Source organism: Manis pentadactyla, chromosome 11, assembly GCF_030020395.1.
Source record: "Manis pentadactyla isolate mManPen7 chromosome 11, mManPen7.hap1, whole genome shotgun sequence".
Classification (NCBI taxonomy): Eukaryota; Metazoa; Chordata; class Mammalia; order Pholidota; family Manidae; genus Manis; species Manis pentadactyla.
This window is the reverse complement of record NC_080029.1, coordinates 1900194-1920807: the sequence shown is the minus strand read 5'-3', so window position 1 is coordinate 1920807 and position 20614 is coordinate 1900194. Positions and strand designations below refer to the sequence as shown.

General features: G+C 45.9%; 1 protein-coding gene across 2 annotated transcripts in view; it reads left to right on the top strand.

The window, feature by feature from the left end:
- TDRD9 (tudor domain containing 9) overlaps window positions 1–20614 on the top strand; it is a 134007-nt gene that overhangs the window by 57747 nt on the left and 55646 nt on the right. For both annotated transcript variants that reach the window (XM_057488085.1, XM_057488086.1), the window contains 10 exons: window positions 1762–1866; window positions 5497–5594; window positions 6089–6220; window positions 7283–7448; window positions 7529–7592; window positions 7669–7732; window positions 8008–8052; window positions 8735–8788; window positions 10914–11030; window positions 12111–12218. In XM_057488085.1, coding sequence (XP_057344068.1) covers window positions 1762–1866; window positions 5497–5594; window positions 6089–6220; window positions 7283–7448; window positions 7529–7592; window positions 7669–7732; window positions 8008–8052; window positions 8735–8788; window positions 10914–11030; window positions 12111–12218 — 953 coding nt within the window. The remainder of the gene's footprint in view (window positions 1–1761; window positions 1867–5496; window positions 5595–6088; window positions 6221–7282; window positions 7449–7528; window positions 7593–7668; window positions 7733–8007; window positions 8053–8734; window positions 8789–10913; window positions 11031–12110; window positions 12219–20614) is intronic.

Here is a 20614-nt window from a genome sequence, read left to right as displayed (position 1 = left end):
AGGCAAAGGAGAAGAAAGGGACGTGCCTCAACGGTCTAGGCAAGAATTGGTATGGTTCCGAACAGGAGGCAGAAGAAATGGCCAGTTGAGGGTGGATTCTGGAGGCAGTGCCTGTGGGGATTTGCCGGGGGATCTGGTTCTGGGATTATGGGGGCTCCAGGTTGACTCAGGATGGGGCCTGGGAAGGGGCGGAGCAGGTGGCTTGGATTTGGGTGTGGCAGGTTGGAGACACGGCCAGAGGTTCAGGAAGGGATGCTGAGGAAGCAGGTGGCTGTGTCTGCAGACCTGCAGGGTATGGTCAGTGGACAGCTGAGCTCTGCAGAGGGCACAGGAGGGGGCAGGTGGGGAGGAGAGGAGCCGCAGGTCAGCCAGCCAGGTGCTAGAAACCAAAGTAGAGAGCGCCTGGGGCACGAGGTGAGTGGCACACTGCACTGGTGGTGGGCCAAAGTGAGAAGAACTGGTGGCTGGCCATGGGAATCAGCAGCGTGGCCACCATCCTGACCTTGACAAGAGCAGTTTCAGTGGGGGCTAAGCCTGCTTCGAATGGGTTCAGGAAGGAGGCGGAGGGGTGGCGGGAGGAAGTGACATCAGACAGCATCTGGGAGGCGTTTGCCATGAAGAGAAGCAAGAAAGGGGCGTGGCTGGGGAAGGGATGGGGGAGGGGCTGGGGGGCCCAGTGGCCCCGTGGCTGGGTGGTAGGGGAGGGGCTGGGGAATGCCAGGGGGTGGAGTGGGCATGGCCTCCACATCAGGGGCCCACCCTCCTGTGCGGAGAGAGCGGGGCACAGCCTTGAGGACAGGTCCAGAGCAGTAGGGCGCCAGGCTTGGGCTGTGTCTCCTGGAGGCTAAAGGGGGGATGGCCTGTGCCTGTGTGCTCTCCTGCTCGGCCCCTGACCTGCGTGGTGGGGTCGGGGGGCTGTGAGGGAATTCCACGCGTGGTTCCAGTATCAGGTCATGGGCCTGTAGTTTGGTCATTGGGAAGCAGGCCATCTGCCGGGGGTTGAGGGTTGTGGGGTGGGGTTCAGATGGGGAGGGGCAGTTCTCCTGGAAGTTCACCCTCCATAGCAGGTGCTTGAAACTGAGACTGAGGTGTGGTGATGCTGGTGTGGGGTGCATGGTGGGACGGGGATGCTGGGAGGGGAGAGAGACAGGCCAGCGAAGTGAGGAATGTGGAGAATACCAGGGCAGCGAGCTGCAGGGGGTGGGGAGGGGGCAGTGAGGACAGTGCTGCCATGTTCCTCAGCGTGGGGGCAGGACGGCACCCTGCCTGTGCTGTGCAGCCCGGGCTGTAGTCAGGGCGGGCATCTGTCAGCAGGTCTGAGAGATGAGGACACTGCAGCACAGCGAAACTAAGGAACGTGCCCCAGCCTGTGTGCGTGCGCGCGCGCGCGCGCGCACACACACACACATGCACGCACGCCCAGGATCCGAACCCTGGCAGTCCCATTTCAGCCTTGCTCTGCACTGCCGTGGTACCCAGTGACAAGCTGTCTCAGGTGCAGCCCAGATAACGCTAGTGACATGCTGGGTCTTTAGGGCCTGTGCTCTGTGCCCAGAGACCCCCCAGTCTTTAGGAGAAAGAATGTGACCACAGCCTCACTGTCCTGGGCCGTAAGAATGGCCAGTGCATTTCTAGAGGCTTCTGTGTGTATACCAGTTCTAAAGCCTGCATGTTCCATATTGTTTTGTCATGATGCATTGTGATTATTATACAATTATTTCTTGTTAGCATGGTGTTTACATTCTTTTTTTTTAATGCCAGTTATAGATTTTTGTTTGACTAGAACTCTGGTTTGTGATGAAGATACAAATTATCAGAGTCTGCGATTGACTTGGGCCTCTAAGACCAGTTGTAATCAGAGAAAAGGTAAGATGTTTGTGTCTCAGCACAGCCATGGGTTGGTGGCACATTCAGGTGTCTTTAAAAAACTTAGTTGTTTATATTTTTACTCCTTTGTTGAAACCAATTTTGTTTTAAGCATATTCTCAGACTCTCCATTTAGGCCCATGACTCCTTGTCCACTAAATCAGTGGCAGTGTTTGTACATAATGGATAAGCTTCCTGTCTGTTCAGCACCATCCCCTCTCCTAGTGGATTCAAAACTCTTTTGGTGAGTGGTTACAGGCGCCGGTGGGTGGCCTCCTTGACTGACAGCCCGAGTGTCTGTGCTTCCAGCTGGAGCATGTGCTGTACCTGGGGAGTCGGGGGAGGGGGCCTCAGGCAGGTCAGGGGCATTGGCCATGGGACAGGTGCGGCCGCGACATAGTCACTGTGCTGCAGTCACCTGTGGGGACGGGCTTCTTGGTGTGGCCTGAGAAGTGGCTTGTGCTTTGCTAGGGAGCTTTGGGGAGGATGGTGAAGGGCCAGCAAGAATCCCCAATGGGCACTAAAGTTTGTCAAAAAGTAGAACAGGGACAATATTTGCCGAATGCTTACACATGCTGAGCAGGGTTCTAGTGTTTTATGTGTACCTACTCATTTAATCCTCAAAGCCTCCCTAGGGTCAGTACCCTGTCGACACCCCGATTTCTCAGTGGTGCAGCCACGGCACACAGAGGCAGCAGCTTGCCAGGCTACCCTGGGAAGTGGTGGGACTGAGATGGGGACCCAGAGGTCTGGCTTCAGCCCACATCCTCAGCCACTTTGCAGTGTCACCTCTCTGGAAATGACCTGCCTGGAGAGGGGTAAAGAGAAAATATTAATTAGTTGTATGAACATAAAGAACTTTTCATCATTTTGGAAAAAAAACTCATACTGAATTACATGTTGTTACCAAGTTGAAAGAACAAAAAGATTAATTAAACTATTACCGTCTCACTGTGCCTAACCTGTGCCCTCCAAAAAAGTCTCCAAAACAAAAAAAACCTTCTTAGAAAAAATGACTAGAAATAAATACACAGAAATGTTAACAGTGATTATCTTTGGGTCATTCTTGAAATTATAGGAGTATTATCCTTCATCTGTTTTTTTGTTCAAAATTTCTGTAATAGAAAATTTTGCTCCTGTAGGAAGTTGCAGAAATAGTAGAGTCCCTTGATACTGCACCTGTCCCCTGGCTTGCTAGTGGTGACATCTTGTATAACCACACTGTGGTGACAAAACCAGGTGGCTGGTGTTGGTGCAGCACATAGACCCCAGGTCTTAGTCCGTTTCACAGTTTTACACGTTTCTGCGTTTCTCTAACGCTGGACGCCGTGTATAGATTCACGTGACCATCCCTACGATCAGGATACAGAGCTGCCCACTACCTGGAAGGAACCACCCCCACAGTCACACGGCTCCTAGCACGTGCTGCCCGCTGCCCACCTGCTTTTCGGAGTGTTGTCCTCCTGAGAACGTTGTGTGAGTGGCATCGTGTGGCATGTGACCTGTTGATGTTGGCTTCACTTACACAAGGTCTGTAGACCCTTGGGCTGCTGCACGTGGCAGCAGGTGCCTTCTTTAGTGGCTGAGTCCATAGCATGTTCGCCTGTGGACGGATAGTTGAGCGGCTTCTAGCTCTGGGCGATGACAAGGCCACTGAATATTGGTAGGCAGACAGGTTCTTGTGGACCTGAGGTCTCATTTCTCTGGGATAAACCCCAGCAAATTCCTGCATGATGTGGTAAGTATATGTTAGTTTATGAGAAACTGCCCCAAACAGTGTCCCGGTGGCAGTACCATCTTACCTTCCTCCAGCAGCATATGAGGTCCATTTTCTCCACGTCCTTATGGCTAGTTTCAGTTTATTATCTGTTTAGTGAAATGTCTGTTCATGTCTTTGGCCCACTTTCTAACTGGATTGTTTGTATTTTCACTGTTGAGTTTCGAGTTCTTTATGTAACCTTGAGGCTAGTCCTCTGTTAGATGTCAGGTTTGCAGATGTTTTCTCCCAGCCCATTCTGTAGTTTGTCTTTCATCCTCTTAACAAGGTCTTCCGTAGAGAAAAAGCTTTAAGTTTCGATGAGGTCCAATTTATCAGTTCTTCCTCTTGCAGACTGCTTTTGGGGTCACATGTGGGAACTCTTCACCTTGTAGCAGAGATGTTCCTTCTGAGTTACTTTATAAGAGGTTACTAGCTTTATGTTCCACGTTTATGTCTGAGATCCGTTTGCGCTGGGTTTTGGAGAAGGTGTGTGGTTGGGGTCTGCGTTTGTCTCTTTGCCTGTGGGTGTCCAGTGGCTGCAGCGCCACTGAGCCACCTTCCGCTGGGCGCTCTGCTCTTCTGGAGCGCCAGGGAGTGCCGGTGTGGGTCTGTGTGGGCCACTGCCTGGAGATCTGCCTTCCCCTCCACCGACACCTCACTGCCTGAACCACTGGAGTCACCCCATGGTGCTTCTTCCTCTTCAGTCTTCATTTTCAAGTTGTCGTTATCTGACTTTGCCTTTCTGTGCACGTTTTAGCGTAAGTTTCTCGACAGCTACGAAAAGCCTGCCTGTGATTGTGGCGGGAGCTGAGCCTGCAGACTGGGTGGTGGAGGTTTGGCGATTGGCCACGCTGCGTCTTCCAGGCCTGGGAACAGGTTGTCTTTGGCTCCTTAACCAAAGGATCTGTGTGCAGCCTAGACTTAGACCTGAGTGTCCCGTTCTATTCGGAGGGAGTGTGAATGGCGTTGCATTTTTAGTCTCACATGTCCATTATTAACATATAGAAATGGGGCAGGTTTTGTGTGTGCATCTTGTATCCCGTGACTCTGCTGAACTCACCTGGTTCCAGGGGTTGTGGGTTCTGTTTTCTGTCATTACCTTGGGATTCCCCATGCAGACAGGCCTGTCATGAGGCTGCGGTCTGATGGTGGCAGAAGTCAGACTGGCCCCTCAGAGTGGTGGTAGGGGTCAGGAGTCCAGACCCCTGTCTCTCCTGACTCCCCACCTGGGAAGGAAAGCACCTTCCTGGGCTGCCCTAGTTTTTAAAGCTGGGGAGCCTCCCTTTAGAAGTTTTTATTATATTTTGGGATAGAAGAGTTTCTACTCCATAAGTGAAACAGTAGAAGAGAGCTGTTCATGGCTTCTGAGGACCAGGCCAGGCCTGGGTGCTTGGTGTGTCATCATTCCTTCATATGAGCACCTCACTTTGTGGGGGTGTGAGGACAGACAGAGGTGGTGGCAGCCTCCTGCACCCTTCTCATTGTGCACCTACGTCACTGCGGGAGCACCAGCGTCTCGCACTGGCTTCTTTAGTGACCTCTGTGCATTTATTAGTGTGAATTACGCATTTGCTGGAAATGCAGGTTATGTAAAATGTCTTAATTTCCATTGCATATTGGGGCCAAGGTTGTTTTCTTTAGAAGTACACATTGGATTTTATACCATAGATTAGTGAGTAGAGGTCAGCACTTAATCTGTGTTGATAGGATGACTTCTAAGGCTAGCTTACTCTTTAAAGGTTTTACTGACTTGGACTGGTGGAAGATAACAGAGGTTTTTCTTAATACTTAATGGTTATTCTTAAATATATCTTTACTCCTATATTAAAGTAATTAATGCCAAATGCCCCGTGAATGCTTCTCCTTTGAAGGCCGAGCTGGACGCGTATCTAAAGGGTATTGTTACAGACTGATCCACAAAGATTTCTGGGACAACTCCATCCCTGACCACATTGTTCCGGAGATGTTGGTAATACACTTGGGGTATTTTCAAAGTTTATTTTTCGTAGATGGGGTTTTTCCGAACAGCCTAAGTAATATAATTTTAAGTGTTGTATAATTTTTATCCAGAAAAATCATTGTCTGCCCAAGCCTGTCTTAATCCCAGTCTGGTTTACCACTTACTGATCACTGCTCAGGGCCTTCCCTGAACACACTGACCATTTCTAGGGAGAGGGAGCCTTCCCAAGGGTGGCGCTGGGGTCACGGGGCTGTCCTTCATGCTGCAGCCACCTCCTGCCTTCTCTGCCTGGTGGCTGTGGGCTGGCCTCCCTGTCCCTTCCTTCCCACCTTGCTGTGCTCTCTCTCCCCTGCTCCTTCTCTCTCACTTTCTCTGTCTCCACTCTGTTTTTCTTTCTGCTGCTTTCTCTCTCCTCTCTTCTGTTTTCTCTAAAGCACTAGTAATGACTATAGGTAAATCGATTTAGTCATCCCGTTATTACTAAATTTAAGTGTTCTTTTCAGCGTTGTCCATTAGGAAGCACAATATTGAAAGTGAAGTTACTGGACATGGGTGAACCAAGAGCTTTGCTGGCAACTGCCCTTTCTCCACCTAGCCTGAGTGACATCGAACGGACCATCCTTCTACTAAAGGAGGTAGGCCTGATATTTGTTATTGCTGGGGAAAAACTAAGATTGTTTTTGGTAAATTTTGAAAGTTTCATAATACCGATATCGTTAAGGTATTCGGACTTTTGTAAATGATCAGCATGTGCCTGGAAGAATGCGGACTGCTTGCAGGTCCCCGCTCCATGCGCACTCCTTCTGAAAGCCCCATGGCCTTTCTGCAGATTCTCTCAGCCCTCGGATGTTTCCCCTCCCACACGCTGACTGTTTGCTGGCAGTGTGGAGAGGTTGGGATGGTGCTTAATGTGCCCTTGTAGGTATATCCTCACGCTGATGTTAAAGCGATTGATGCCACTGCTGTTTGAATGCTGCTCCTTTGAAGGCGTGCGGACTGACCACAGGGTTCCAGGTGGCGCTGCTCCACCTGCTGGTGCTCCTTCAGCCTCCCCGTCCCCTTCCCTCCAAGCCGCCCCGTTGCCTCCTGCTGGCTATCTCCTGCTTTTGCTGGAGACTGCTCTGCCTGTTTGACCCCACGCCCCACTCTCGCCCTGTCCGTGCTCTGTGCAGCACGGCGGTGCCTTTTTGCAAGATGCACCTGGGCTGCGTGTTCTTCGCCAGGGCTGTGGACATTCTGCTTTGGGCCCCCCAGGTTGGGGGAGCCTCTGGGGTCTTTATTTTGATACCTGCTTGTGTTTCTGATACACTTTTTCAAGTTACGGGAGTTTTGTCTATACACAGTGCAGTGCGTTTTGCTGTGAGCTCCCACCGTTATACAGCTCTTGGGTCTGGTTTAGTCTTGTGCACATGCCATAGTTGCTAGATTGTGAGCTAAGCAGACTTTTGCAGGGGAATTCTTGAATGTTACTTCCCAGTATCAACCTTTTTAATAAATAACAAAATGTGATCTAAGTTCCAAAAAGCAAGTTAAAAAATTTTTTTGGTAGCATCAATCTTTCATAAGTCACTTAAGTATCTTTTAGAACGTCACTCACCAGAATCTGGTGTTCATTTCCTGTTTTAGATTCCCTGCCTTAAGGGACAGAAGAGTGAACACACCAGTGCTTGCTAATAGTGCTAATTTGTTTTATAAAGGTCGGAGCCCTTGCTGTCAGCAGGCAGAGGGAAGATGAAAACCCCCACGATGGTGAACTGACCTTCCTAGGAAGGGTTTTGGCCCAGCTCCCTGTTAATCAGCAGCTGGGTAAACTTGTAGTCCTGGGACATGTGTTTGGGTGCCTGGAGGAGTGCCTCATCATAGGTGAGTGCGAGAACAAGGACGCGTCTCGGGGGTGTGTGAGGCCGTGCTGACCGTCCTGTCTTCTTTGTTCTTCCTGTTAGCGGCAGCTCTTTCTTTGAAGAATTTTTTTGTAATGCCTTTAAGGCAGCATCTCGATGGATACAGGTATTTGACATTCATATTTTAAAAAGTCACTTTGTTTTAATGGTATTGAATGACATCGTTTGTTACCTGTTCATAGGAACAAGGTGAATTTCTCTGGCAATAGTGAGAGTGACTGTATCGCACTCATTGAGGCATTCAGAGTAAGTCTTCCCATGCCAGCTGCGACAGCAGCTATGCACCCCATTAGCATGTTTTCATGCCGTAAGCTTTCCCTAGTCAGGTGTGGTGGGGTTGCTCTGTGCAGCATTAAAAGAGCTGTGTTGGGAGCAGTAGATGGGGGTGGGAGTCCGAGTTTATGAACTTGGTTGAAAAAATTAAATTTGTGAATTTTCTGTGGTCATATGTGTTGAAACTGGACTTTTACAAAAGCTTCAATTAGCCAGTGAAGTGTTTTGACACTGGCTCATTATTTCAGGCGTGGCAGGCTTGCCGACAGAGAGGAGAGCTCCGGCACCCCAAGGTTGGTACGGCTGCTCACGTGGCTTCTTCGGGCCTGGCCAGGAGCAGTCCCTGGGCTTCTCCAGCTCAGCCTGAGTGCTGCTGTGTGGGAAGTGGGGGCTCCAGACCTGAGTGGGGGGCACGTAGATCATCCTCAGGTGGCGGCCTTGCCTGGGGGCTGGCTGCTGCGCTGCCTGTCACTACTGTCCCATCTGGAGGCAGCTCTTGGGCCTGCCCTGGAGCCTGTGCTGCTTCTTGCCGGGGTGTGGGCCTCTGGTGCGGGTGCCAGTTCAACTGTGGGTGCGGGAGCCTGGGGCTGTGTGCCAGGATGTGTTGGTCCAAAGCTAAGACCCTGAAGCCTTTCTTCCTGCTATTTTCAGCTAAGTTTAAGATGATGGGCATAAAAGAACTCAGCCTGTCAGCCTCCACTTTTTTTTTTTCCTTTTTGGGAGGTCTGGATTTGTTGTTCTAAACTGATCAGGTTGGAAAGACTGTTGCCAAGTCAGTCTGCGTGCTTACATTTGCCAGGCCCAGGTGGAGCCTCCCCCGAACTACATGAGTGACCTGGGAAAGCTGCCGTTGAGAGGCAGCCATATTATTATTTTTTTGGTATATATCTTTGGGTGAGATATATGTATTATAGCAGCCAAAGTAACTCTAATTGTTACATTCATATTGAATATCATGCTTTTATGTATTTAAAGGATGAACTTGACTGGGGACGGTTAAATTATATTCAAATCAAGAGAATTAGAGAGGTACGTTTATAAATTCTTTGAATGCAAATAAAGGTGACTTACCAAATGTTTGTTGAGCACCAATACAGAGAGTAGTGATCAGCATTCCAGGAGGTACATCCCGTTTCCAACTTTAATAGAATATATATGTCATATATTTATAATACAATTATTATGTCTACATAATAACTCACAAATATTTACTTATAAATATTTATGTATAATATGTAATACATATTGTTTAATGTGTACATTATATATGTAATTAATTATGTATGTTTTTATACAGTGTAATTACATACAGTTATAAGAAATATTCTTACAACTTCAAAAGTGGTAACATCATTTTTCTCATTCTGAATGTTGTCCGCCCTTTGTTTCTTGATTAGATCTGTTTGGGGGTCAAGGGGGTCCTCAGGGCCACCTGAGGGTTCAGTGGTTGACTAGAAGGCCTCACAGAGCTCAGAACAGTTGGTATCCTTGGGGTCACGTCTGTTACAGCTGGTAGCACAAGTTACAGCTGTGGTGAAAGGCATGCGGGGAGAGTCTGCAGAGGCCGCGTGCAGGGTTCCACCGTCTTCCCCCAGTGCCGTCTGCAGGCACCGCGAGTCCTGCGCAGCCCCGTGTGGCGGCAGACATGGGGCACTGCCAGCCGGAAGGCTCACCTGAGCTTCAGAGTCCAGGGTTCTGTTAAGGGTTGGTTATGTAGCTTTGGGGTGCCTGCATGGCTGACCTTATTGACCTGGTTTTTAGCCCCTCTGGAGGTCACGTTGATATTGCGTGGCCCAAGGTCCCTGCCATTAGTCATTGCTACCATAAACGATTTCTTGTGTCTAAGGCCTCAGGTAAGCAGAGACGCTCTTTTGAGGCAGGATATTCCAAGGAGCTGAACCTTTCTTTGAAATATGCAGGGTGTGGACAACCCAGGCCTGCCAGATTAATACTTTACTGCACAATTTTACAAGGTGCTTAGCTTATTTTATTGTTATTTTCAGTGAATTTACTCTTGATTTGTCAGTTTGTGTAGGGTTTTTTTGGGGTTGGGGAGAGGAAAGGTGGAGGATTTTAACTGATTGGTTTATGCTTTTTTCTGTTAATTTAGTTCTCCTGTGTCTGTTATTGCTTTGGTTTTCTTGAGATGAATTTTCATTAATATTTTCAGTCTTTCTAGTTAAAAGCATTGAAATCTGCAAATTTTTTTGTGCACACAGTTTGGGTCTTGGCCTGCTGGCTTTGATGTGCAGGGTCATTGTTATCCTTGCCTTTGACTCTTTTAGTGTTGGTTTCCTTATTGACTCAAGAGTTTTAAGAATATTTGAGTTGCCAGACAGAAGGAAGTATTTTTAGATATCTTGTGTTTTAAGTTTCTGATTTTATTGAATTTTGGTCAGAGAAATTAACTTTCATAATTTTAAATTGATTTTTAATTAGAGAAGTTATAGGTGGCTTGTGTAAGATTTCAGAAACATGGAAACACAGGTAAGTGTGGACAGGCTCGGCCTTTGCTTCCGTGTCCCCAGGCCTTGCCTTCCTCACATGTTGTGGCTTGGGAGGTTTTCCGTCCTTTCTCCTCAGTTGTTTTTTTCTATTTCTAATTAGGTTCACTCCTGTGGTTTGTGTGGTTGCTTGCTTTTTGAATTTATTGAGGTAATTTTGTGGTAACTTAATTTATAGTAAGTTCATAGGTATTTGGAGTGTGTATTCTCGTATGTGTGTACGAGTTTGATCTGTGTGAAAGAGTTTCTATTGCAACTAGGTGTTTTTGTTGTTGTTCAGAGTGACTGTTTAGTCATTCGTCACTTAGCTTGTGTTTAGTCACAAAAGCAGAGCACCTCCTGGGAGATGCTCTCGCCACAGGCACGTGCGGCCATGGGCACACGTTTGCAGTGCTCCCCTGTGTGTGTGTTTGGGTCTGTAAGGTGGGATCGTGAAGCACATAGTTTTGTTTCCTGGTATTTTCTGTTAGTATTGTATTGAGCATCCTTTCCATTCTTAGTATTCTTTTGCAGGATGGCTGAATAACTTCAGTGTTTGATCCATAGCTGTACTGATGCTCTCCCCACATGCACTTCTTTTCTAGTGTCTTTACTACTCTGAGTAGCATGTAAGTACTTGGAGGCATCATATTTCAGTGTGTTTTCCTTAGGTGGCTGAATTATATGAAGACCTGAAGAACAGAATCTCACAGTTCAACATGTATGTTGGTTCTCAGCAGCCTGTCACGGACCAGGAGTATATGTATAAGCAGCGATTCATCCTACAGGTGTGCTGGGGCCCCCTGGGTATGATTCTCTTTGCTTACTAGGTCTTGTGGTTGTGAAAGTGCCTCTTTCTCCTTTATGACACAAATGATGCCTCCGAAGAGATTTTAGGGCCAGAGTGTTCATACTGCTCTTGAAAACAGGAAGAGGTCTTGTCTTGCGTAGTGTAGGTTTTCCATGTCATTGAGTTGAAGAGCCAGAACCATTTCTGATCTGCAGATGAGGGTTTCTGTAGAGCACCAGATGTCATTACTGCTGCAGGAGAGATCCTTTTGTTTCAGCTTTGAAGAAAGTGAAAATGCTCTTAGTGTTATTCAGGTGCAGGCAGCTTTTCCCTTCTACCAAAAAGTATTATTTTAACTTTGGAGGCCATGGTCAGATTGGCTTGTTGGATGGAGCCTTACAGACATCGTGTAGACAGAAGCGCGTCCTGGGGAGGGGTGAGTGCTTCACACATGGACTGGGAGGAGGGGCGTGGCTGTGTGAGTCACTGCCCCCCGATGCGCACAAAATCGGGCTCTAGGAAGGCCTGCAAACGGGATGGTGCTAGATGTCAAGCTGCTTTAAGGATGGGGAGGGTTTTGCATGGGTGCACGTTTGAAATGGTATGTTTGCATTGAAGAAGGGACCCTTGCAGAGGGCTTTTTGGAAGAGGGCCGAGCCTGCTGCTCAAGGTCTAAGTGTATCAATCGGAGTTTTATCTTAATCTGGGAAAAGTGCCTGACCCATAGAAATAAGTTTGCTGGGGACGAGATGGAAAAGTTGACCGTCCCTGGGGGCTATGTGTGTGCAGTCATTTGTACTCATGTCCGACTCACCACTGCTTCCTAAACCTCGCTCTGAGAAGGACCCAAGGCCCTTTGAAGAAAGGCCATGAAAGGTCATGTCTACCATGTTCCTGTTGCGGCTGAATAACCAAAATTGTGAGTTTCTGCTTGATTGAGAAAAGGTTTAGTTTTTTAAAATATAAACTCCTCTTTTCCATTATAGATGTTACATCATTCTGGGAGGAGATTAGTATATTGATGAGACAAACCAATAAAATAATGCTGTTACTTCATGAAAGGAAGTTTCTCTTCCAGGTTGTATTGGCAGGTGCTTTTTATCCAAATTACTTCATGTTTGGACAGCCTGACGAGGAGATGGCAGTGAGGGAGCTGGCCGGCAAGGACCCGAAGACCACCATTGTGGTAGGGGGCCACTTTCCCTGGGGCAGGGACTGAACCGCTGGTGTCCAGGTGGGGCTTTGCCTCAGTGAGGCTGACACAGAGCATGTGATTTCCCCCAAGCATCGCTGTGTTTATAGAACTAAGTGGATTCTTCTACCCCTAGAGTGAATATTACAGCTTGTTTTGTGTTTGGGTGAATCTGATGGTGGGCCACAGGCACTGACCACTTGCTTAGAGCTGAGCACGCAGTAACGTCAGCACACGCACCCGGGGCAGAGCCTTCTCTGACGGGGGCTGGGCTGTCAGGCGCTGGGCGTGGCTCCGGCTTGTGGTGGCGCTTGGTCACCGCCGGCTCTCCGCCCCATTGGTCGCTGAGCAGGCCAGAGAGGCTCCCAGAATGCCAGAGCGTCACACAGCTGAGGGCAGAGGCAGCTGAGACGCACTTTACGCCTGGAGGCGGCTTTTCATTTAAAAGGAGGTCCTCGGCCTTCCTTGATGTTGAGGACTCTGCTCTTCTTTTTTTTTTCTTTTATTAAGGTACCATTGATAAACACTCTTATGAAGGTTTCACAAGAAAAACAATGTGGTCATTACATTCGCCCCTGTTACCGAGGAGGACTCTGCTCTTCTTGATTGTTTGGTGGACCGCGCTCTCCTGGGCGGCCTCCTCTTGCCCCTGCGCACTTGTGGATGGCCCCTGCAGGAGCTTCCCTCCACCCTGGAGGCGTGCTTGCTTCCTCCAGCCCTGAGGCGGCCTCTCACCAGGCCCTCTGGGGGCCACGCAGCGACTGCTGGGAGCCTTTAACAACTGAATGGTAGCTGGTCTTGGCCAGCCCTTACCTGAGATGGCCTATGTCAGGCAGCTCTTCTTCATTCTCTGAGCCTCACTATGAGCTTCTGAGGTGGAATTTGTCATTCTCCTTATTTCATGATGAGGCAGTTGAGTCCTGATTCTGTAACTTGCCTGAGGAGGCTTGCTGACCATATGCGGGTCTACAGTCCATGCTCCCCCACCCACACCTCTGCTGGAGCTGTGTGGGCCCTGACCCCAGGGCTGGGGGACTCCAGATCCATGCCAGAGCCAGGGCTTATGCCACAAACTGCCTGGCAGAGGGGCTGGGTGGGGTTTGGAGCAACTTGGTGTGGACACTGGGGTGCCAACTTATTTTTGGCTGTGGTGGGGAGGATGTAACCCCTCTAACTAGTGGTACACTTTTCTTTAAGTCTCCATTATTCCTTATGTAAAAATATTTTGCTTTATAATGATGTATTTAGTCAGCTTGATTTAAAAAAATTTTTTTTTTTAAGGTATCGTTGATATACACTCTTACGAAGGTTACACAAGAAAAACAATGTGGTTATTACATTCAACCTTATTATCAAGTACCCCCCCCCCCCACAGCCCATTGCAGTCACTGTCCATCAGTGTAGAAAGATGCCACAGAGTCCCTCTTTGTTTTCTCTGTGCTACACTGTCTTCCCTGTGACTCCCCCACACCATGATTGTGCACCAATCATGATACCCCACAATCCCCTTCTCCCTCCCTCCCCACCCACCCTCCCACACCCTCCCCTTTGGTAACCACTAGTCCCTTCTTGGAGTCTGTGAGTCTGCTGCTATTTTGTTCCTTCAGTTTTGCTTCATTGTTATACTCCACAAATGAGGGAAATCATTTGGTATTTGTCTTTCTCTGCCTGGCCTATTTCACTGAGCATAATACCCTCTACCTCCATCCCTGTTGTTGCAAATGGTACGATTTGTTTCTTTCTTATGACTGAATAGTATTCCATTGTGTTTAGGTACCACCTCTTCTTTATCCATTCATCCAGTGGTGGACACTTAGGTTGCTTCCATATCTTGGCTATTGTAAATAGTGCTGTGATAAACATAGGGGTGCATATGTCTTTTTGAATCTCAGAAGTTGTTTTCTTTGGGTAAATTCCAAGGAGTGGAGTTCCGGGTCAAATAGTATTTCTATTTTTAGTGTTTTGAAGAACCTCCATACTGCTTTCCACAATGGCTGAACTAATTTACATTCCCACCAGCAGTGTAGGAGGGTTCCCCTTTCTCCACAACCTTGCCAACATTTGTTGTTGTTTGTCTTTTGGATGGTGGCGATCCTTACTGGTGTGAGGTGATATCTCATTGTGGTTTTAATTTGCATTTCTCTGATGATTAGCGATGTGGAGCATCATTCCATGTGTCTGTTGGCCATCTGAATTCCTTCTTCAGAGAAGTGTCTGTTCAGCTCCTCTGCGCATTTTTTAATTGGATTATTTGCTTTTTGTTTGGTGAGGTGCATGAGCTCTTTATATATTTTAGATGTCAACCCCTTATCGGATATGTGATTTATGAATATATTCTCCCATACTGTGGGATGCCTTTTTGTTCTACTGATGGTGTCCTTTGCTGTACAGAAGCTTTTCAGCTTGATATATTCCTACTTGTTCATTTTTGCTTTTGTTTCCCTTGCCCGGGGAGATATGTTCATGAAGAAGTTGCTTATGTTTATGTCCAAGAGATTTTTGCCTATGTTTTTTTCTAAGAGTTTTATGGTTTCATGACTTACATTCAGGTCTTTGATCCATTTCGAGTTTACTTTTGTGTATGGGCTTAGACAGTGATCCAGTTTCATTCTCTTACATGTAGCTGTCCAGTTTTACCAGCACCATCTGTTGAAGAGACTGTCATTTCCCCATTGTATGTCCATGGCTCCTTTATTGTGTATTAATTGGCCATATATGTGTGGGTTCATGTTTGGAGTCTCTATTCTGTTCCACTGGTCTGTGGCTCTGTTCTTGTGCCAGTGCCAAATTGTCTTGATTACTGTGGCTTTGTAGTAGAGCTTGAAGTTGGGGAGTGAGATCCCCCCCACTTTATTCTTCCTTCTCAGGATTGCTTTGGCTATTCGGGGTCTTTGGTGGTTCCATATGAATTTTTGAACTATTTGTTCCAGTTCACTGAAGAATGCTGTTGGTAATTTGACAGGGATTGCATCAAATCTGTATATTGCTTTGGGCAGGATGGCCATTTTGACGATATTAATTCTTCCTAGCCAGGAGCATGGGATGAGTTTCCATTTGTTAGTGTCCTCTTTAATTTCTCTTAAGAGTGTCTTATAGTTTTCAGGGTATAGGTCTTTCACTTCCTTGGTTAGGTTTATTCCTAGGTATTTTATTCTTTTTGATGCTATTGCGAATGGAATTGTTTTCCTGATTTCTCTTTCTATTAGTTCATTGTTAGTGTATAGGAAAGCCACAGATTTCCATGTGTTAATTTTGTATCCTGCAACTTTGCTGAATTCTGATATTAGTTCTAGTAGTTTCGCAGTGGAGTCTTTAGGGTTTTTTATGTACAATATCATGTCATCTGCAAATAGTGACAGTTTGACTTCTTCTTCACCAATCTGGATTCCTTGTATTTCTTTGTTTTGTCTAATTGCCGTGGCTAGGATCTCCAGTACTATGTTGAATAACAGTGGGGAGAGTGGGCATCCCTGTCTAGTTCCCGATCTCAGAGGAAAAGCTTTCAGCCTCTCGCTGTTCAGTATGACGTTAACTGTGGGTTTATCATATATGGCCTTTATTATGTTGAGGTACTTGCCCTCTATGCCCATTTTGTTGAGAGTTTTTATCATGAATGGATGTTGAATTTTGTCAAATGCTTTTTCAGCATCTATGGAGATGATCATGTGGTTTTTGTCTTTCTTTTTGTTGATGTGGTGGATGGTGTTGATGGATTTTCGAATGTTGTACCATCCTTGCATCCCTGGGATGAATCCCACTTGGCCAATCCTTTTGATGTATTTTTGAATTCGGTTTGCTAATATTTTGTTGAGTATTTTTGCATCTATGTTCATCAGGGATATTGGTCTGTAGTTTTGTTTTTTGGTGGGGTCTTTGCCTGGTTTTGGTATTAGGGTAATGTTGGCTTCATAGAATGAGTTTGGGAGTATCCCCTCGTCTTCTATTTTTTGGAAAACTTTAAGGAGAATGGGTATTATGTCTTCCCTGTATGTCTGGTAAAATTCAGCTGTGAATCCATCTGGCCCAGTGGTTTTGTTCCTGGGTAGTTTTTTTATTACCGCTTCAGTTTCGTTGCTGGTAACTGGTCTGTTTAGATTTTCTGTTTCTTTCTGGGTCAGTCTTGGAAGGTTGTATTTTTCTAGGAAGTTGTCCATTTCTCCTAGGTTTTCCAGCTTGTTAGCATATAGGTTTTCATAGTATTCTCTAATAATTCTTTGTATTTCTGTGGGGTCTGTCATGATTTTTCCTTTCTCATTTCTGATTCTGTTGATGTGTGTTGACTCTCTTTTTCTCCTAATAAGTCTGGCTAGAGGCTTATCTATTTTGTTTATTTTCTCGAAGAACCAGCTCTTGGTTTCATTGATTTTTGCTATTGTTTCATTATTCTCAATTTTATTTATTTCTTCTCTGATCTTTATTATGTCCCTCTGCCTGCTGATCTTAGGCCTCATTTGTTCTTCTTTTTCCAATTTCAATAATTGTGATATTAGACTATTCATTTGGGATTGTTCTTCCTTCTTTAGATATGCCTGGATTGCTATATACTTTCCTCTTAAGACTGCTTTCGCTGCATCCCACAGAAGTTGGGGCTTTGTGTTGTTGTTGTCATTTGTTTCCATATATTGCTGGATCTCCATTTTAATTTGGTCATTGATCCATTGCTTATTTAGGAGCATGTTGTTAAGCCTCTATGTGTTTGTGAGCCTTTTTGCTTTCTTTGTACAATTTATTTCTAATTTTATACCTTTGTGGTCTGAGAAGTTGGTTGGTAGGAAAATCATTTGGAATTTACTGAGGCTCTTTTTGTGACCTAGTATTTGTTCTATTCTGGAGAATGTTCCATGTGCACTTGAGAAGAATGTGTATCCTGTTGCTTTTGGATGTAGAGTTCTATAGATGTCTATTAGGTCCATCTGTTCTAGTGTGTTGTTCAGTGCCTCCGTGTCCTTACTTATTTTCTGTCTGGTGGATCTTTCCTTTTGAGTGAGTGGTGTGTTAAAGTCTCCTAAAATGAGTGCACTGCATTCTATTTCCCCCTTTAGTTCTGTTAGTATTTGTTTCACATATGTGAGTGCTCCTGTGTTGAGTACATATATATTTATAATGGTTATATCCTCTTGTTGGACTGAGCCCTTTATCATTATGTAGTGTCCTTCTTTATCTCTTGTTACTTTCTTTGTTTTGAAGTCTATTTTGTCTGATACTAGTATTGCAGCACCTGCTTTTTTCTCCCTGTTGTTTGCATGAAATATCTTTTTCCATCCCTTGACTTTTAATCTGTGCATGTCTTTGGGTTTGAGGTGAGTCTCATGTAAGCAGCATATAGATGGGTCTTGCTTTTTTATCCATTCTATTACTCTGTGTCTTTTGATTGGTGCATTCAGTCCATTTACATTCAGTGTGATTATTGAAAGATATGTACTTATTGCCATTGCAGGCTTTAGATTCGTGGTTACCAAAGATTCAAGGTCAGCTTCTTTACTACCTTACTGTCTAACTTAACTAGCTTATTGAGCTATTATAAACACAGTGTGATGATTATTTCTCTCCCTTCTTATTCCTCCTCCTCCATTCTTCATATGTTGGATGTTTTGTTCTGTGCTCTTTTTAGGAGTGTTCCCATCTAGAGCAGTCCCTCTAAAATACCCTGTAGAGGTGTTTTGTGCAAGGCAAATTCCCTCAACTTTTGCTTGTCTGGGAATTCTTTAATCCCTCCTTCATATTTAAATGATAATCGTGCTGGATACGGTATCCTTGGTTCAAGGCCCTTCTGTTTCGTTGCATTAAATATATCATGCCATTCTCTTCTGGTCTGTAAGGTTTCTGTTGAGAAGTCTGATGATAGCCTGATGGGTTTTCCTTTGTAGGTGACCTTTTTTCTCTCTCTGGCTGCCTTTAATACTCTGTCCTTGTCCTTGATCTTTGCCATTTTAATTATTATGTGTCTTGATGTTGTCCTCCTTGGATCCTTTCTGTTGGGGGTTCTGTGTATTTCCGTGGTCTGTTCGATTATTTCCTCCCCCAGTTTGGGGAAGTTTTCAGCAATTATTTCTTCCAAGATACTTTCCATCCCTTTTCCTCTCTCTTCTTCTGGAACCCCTATAATACGGATATTGTTCCTTTTGGATTGGCCACACAGTTCTCTTATTATTGTTTCATTCCTGGAGATCCTTTTATCTCTCTCTATGTCAGCTTCTATGTGTTCCTGTTCTCTGGTTTCTCTTCCATCCATTGCCTCTTGCATCTTATCCATTCTGCTCATAAATCCTTCCAGAGATTGTTTCACTTATGTAATCTCCCTCTGGACGTCATCCCTTAGCTCTTGTATATTTCTGTGCAGCTCCGTCGGCATGTTTATGATTTTTATTTTGAATTCTTTTTCAGGAAGACTAGTTAGGTCTGTCTCCTCAGGGGTTGTGATTTTGGTCTGTATCAAATTCTTTTGCCTTTTCATGGCGATAGAGATAGTTTGCGGATCTGGCACAAGTGATGGCTGGGAGAATGTCCCTTCTTGTTGGTTTGTGGCCCTCCTCTCCTTGGAGAACAGCGACCTCTAGTGGCTTGTGCTGGGCAGCTGCGCGCAGACAGGGCTTCTGATTCTTGCCCGGCCGCTATGGAGTTTAGCTCCGCGGTTGCTGTGGGTGTGCCCTGCCTCGGGCTGCTGCTCTGATATGGCGGAGCTGCGTCGGAGGGGAAATGGCCGGGAGGCTGTTTATCTCCATGAGGGGCCTCCGAGCTGCCCTGCTGTCCAGGGTGTTAGGGCGCCCAGAGTTCCCCAGGATTCTCAGCTGCTGGGCTAAGTGTCCCGGGACGCTTCCATCCAGCTGTGGGGTCCCTGTCTCTTTAAGACTTTCAAAAAGCACTCGTTTTTCTTTGTCCCGGGGCGCCAGCTGCAGAGACCTGATCACAGGTCCTACTGTCCTGTTTCCCTAGTTTCCAGCACCCAACTCACGCATAGTGTCTGCGCTGTGGTGCAGATGGCTAGGGCTGGGTGTTTAGCAGTCCTGGGCTCCCTCTCCCTCCCTGCTCTGACTCCTCTCCTCCCACTGGGAGCTGGGGTGAGGGGTGCTTGGGTCCTGCTGGGCCGTGGCTTGTATCTTACCCCCTTCGCGAGGTGCTGGGTTCTCACAGGTGTGGATATAGTCTGGCTCTTGTCCTGTGTCTTCTGGTCTCTCTTTTAGGAAGAGTTGTATTTGTTGTATTTTCAAAAATATATGTGGTTTTGGGAGGAGATTTCCGCTGCTCTACTCATGCCGCCATCTTGGCTCCCCCCGAGGGTTCCCCTTCCTCTGCATCCTTGGCAGCATTTGTTGTTCCTAGTCTTTTCTATGTTGGCCATCCTAACTGTATGAGGTGATATTTCATTGTGGTTTTAATTTGCATTTCCCTGATAATTAGTGATGTGGAGCATCTTTTCATGTGCCTGTTGGACATCTGAATTTCTTCTTTGGAGAAGTGTCTATTCATATCCTCTGCCAATTTTTTAATAGTGTAATTTGTTTTTTGGGTGTTGAGGCATGTGAGTTGTTAATATATTTCAGATGTTAACACCTTGGCAGATATTTCATTTACAAATATATTCTCCCATACTATAGTATGCCTTTTTTGTTCTGCTGATGGTGTCCTTTGCTTTACAGAATCTTTTTAGCATGGTGTAGTCGCATTTGTTCATTTTTTATTTTGTTTCCCTTGTCCTAGGACATGTGTTCAGGAAAAAGTTGCTCATGTTTATATTAAAGAGATTTTTGCCTATGTTTTTTTCTAAGAGTTTTATCGTTTCATGACTTACATTCAGGTATTTGATCCATTTTGAGTTTGCTTTTGTGTATGGGGTTAGACAATGATCCAGTTTCATTCTCTTACATGTAGCTGTCCAGTTTTGCCAACACAAGTTGTTGAAGAGGCTGTCATTTCCCCATTGTATATCCATGACTCCTTTATCGTATATTACTTGACCATATATGCTTGGGTTTATATCTGGACTCTCCAGTCTGTTCCATTTGTCTATGGGTCTGTTCTTGTGCCAGTACCAAATTGTCTTGATTACTGAGCTTGAAATTGGGGAGTGTAATCCCCCCAGCTTTTTTCTTCCTTTTTAGGATTGCTTTGGTTATTCGGGGTCTTTTGTAGTTCCAAATGAATTTTAGAACTATTTGCTCTAGTTCATTGAAAAATGCTGTTGGTATTTTGATAGGGATTGCATGGAATCTGTAGATTGCTTTGGGCAGGATGGCCATTTTGACGATATTAATTCTTCCTATCCATCAGCATGGGATGAGTTTCCAGTTATTGGTATCTTCTTTAATATCTCTCATGAGTGTCTTACAGTTTTCAGGGTATAGGTCTTTCACTTCCCTAGGTAGGTTTAGTCCTAGGTATTTTATTCTTTT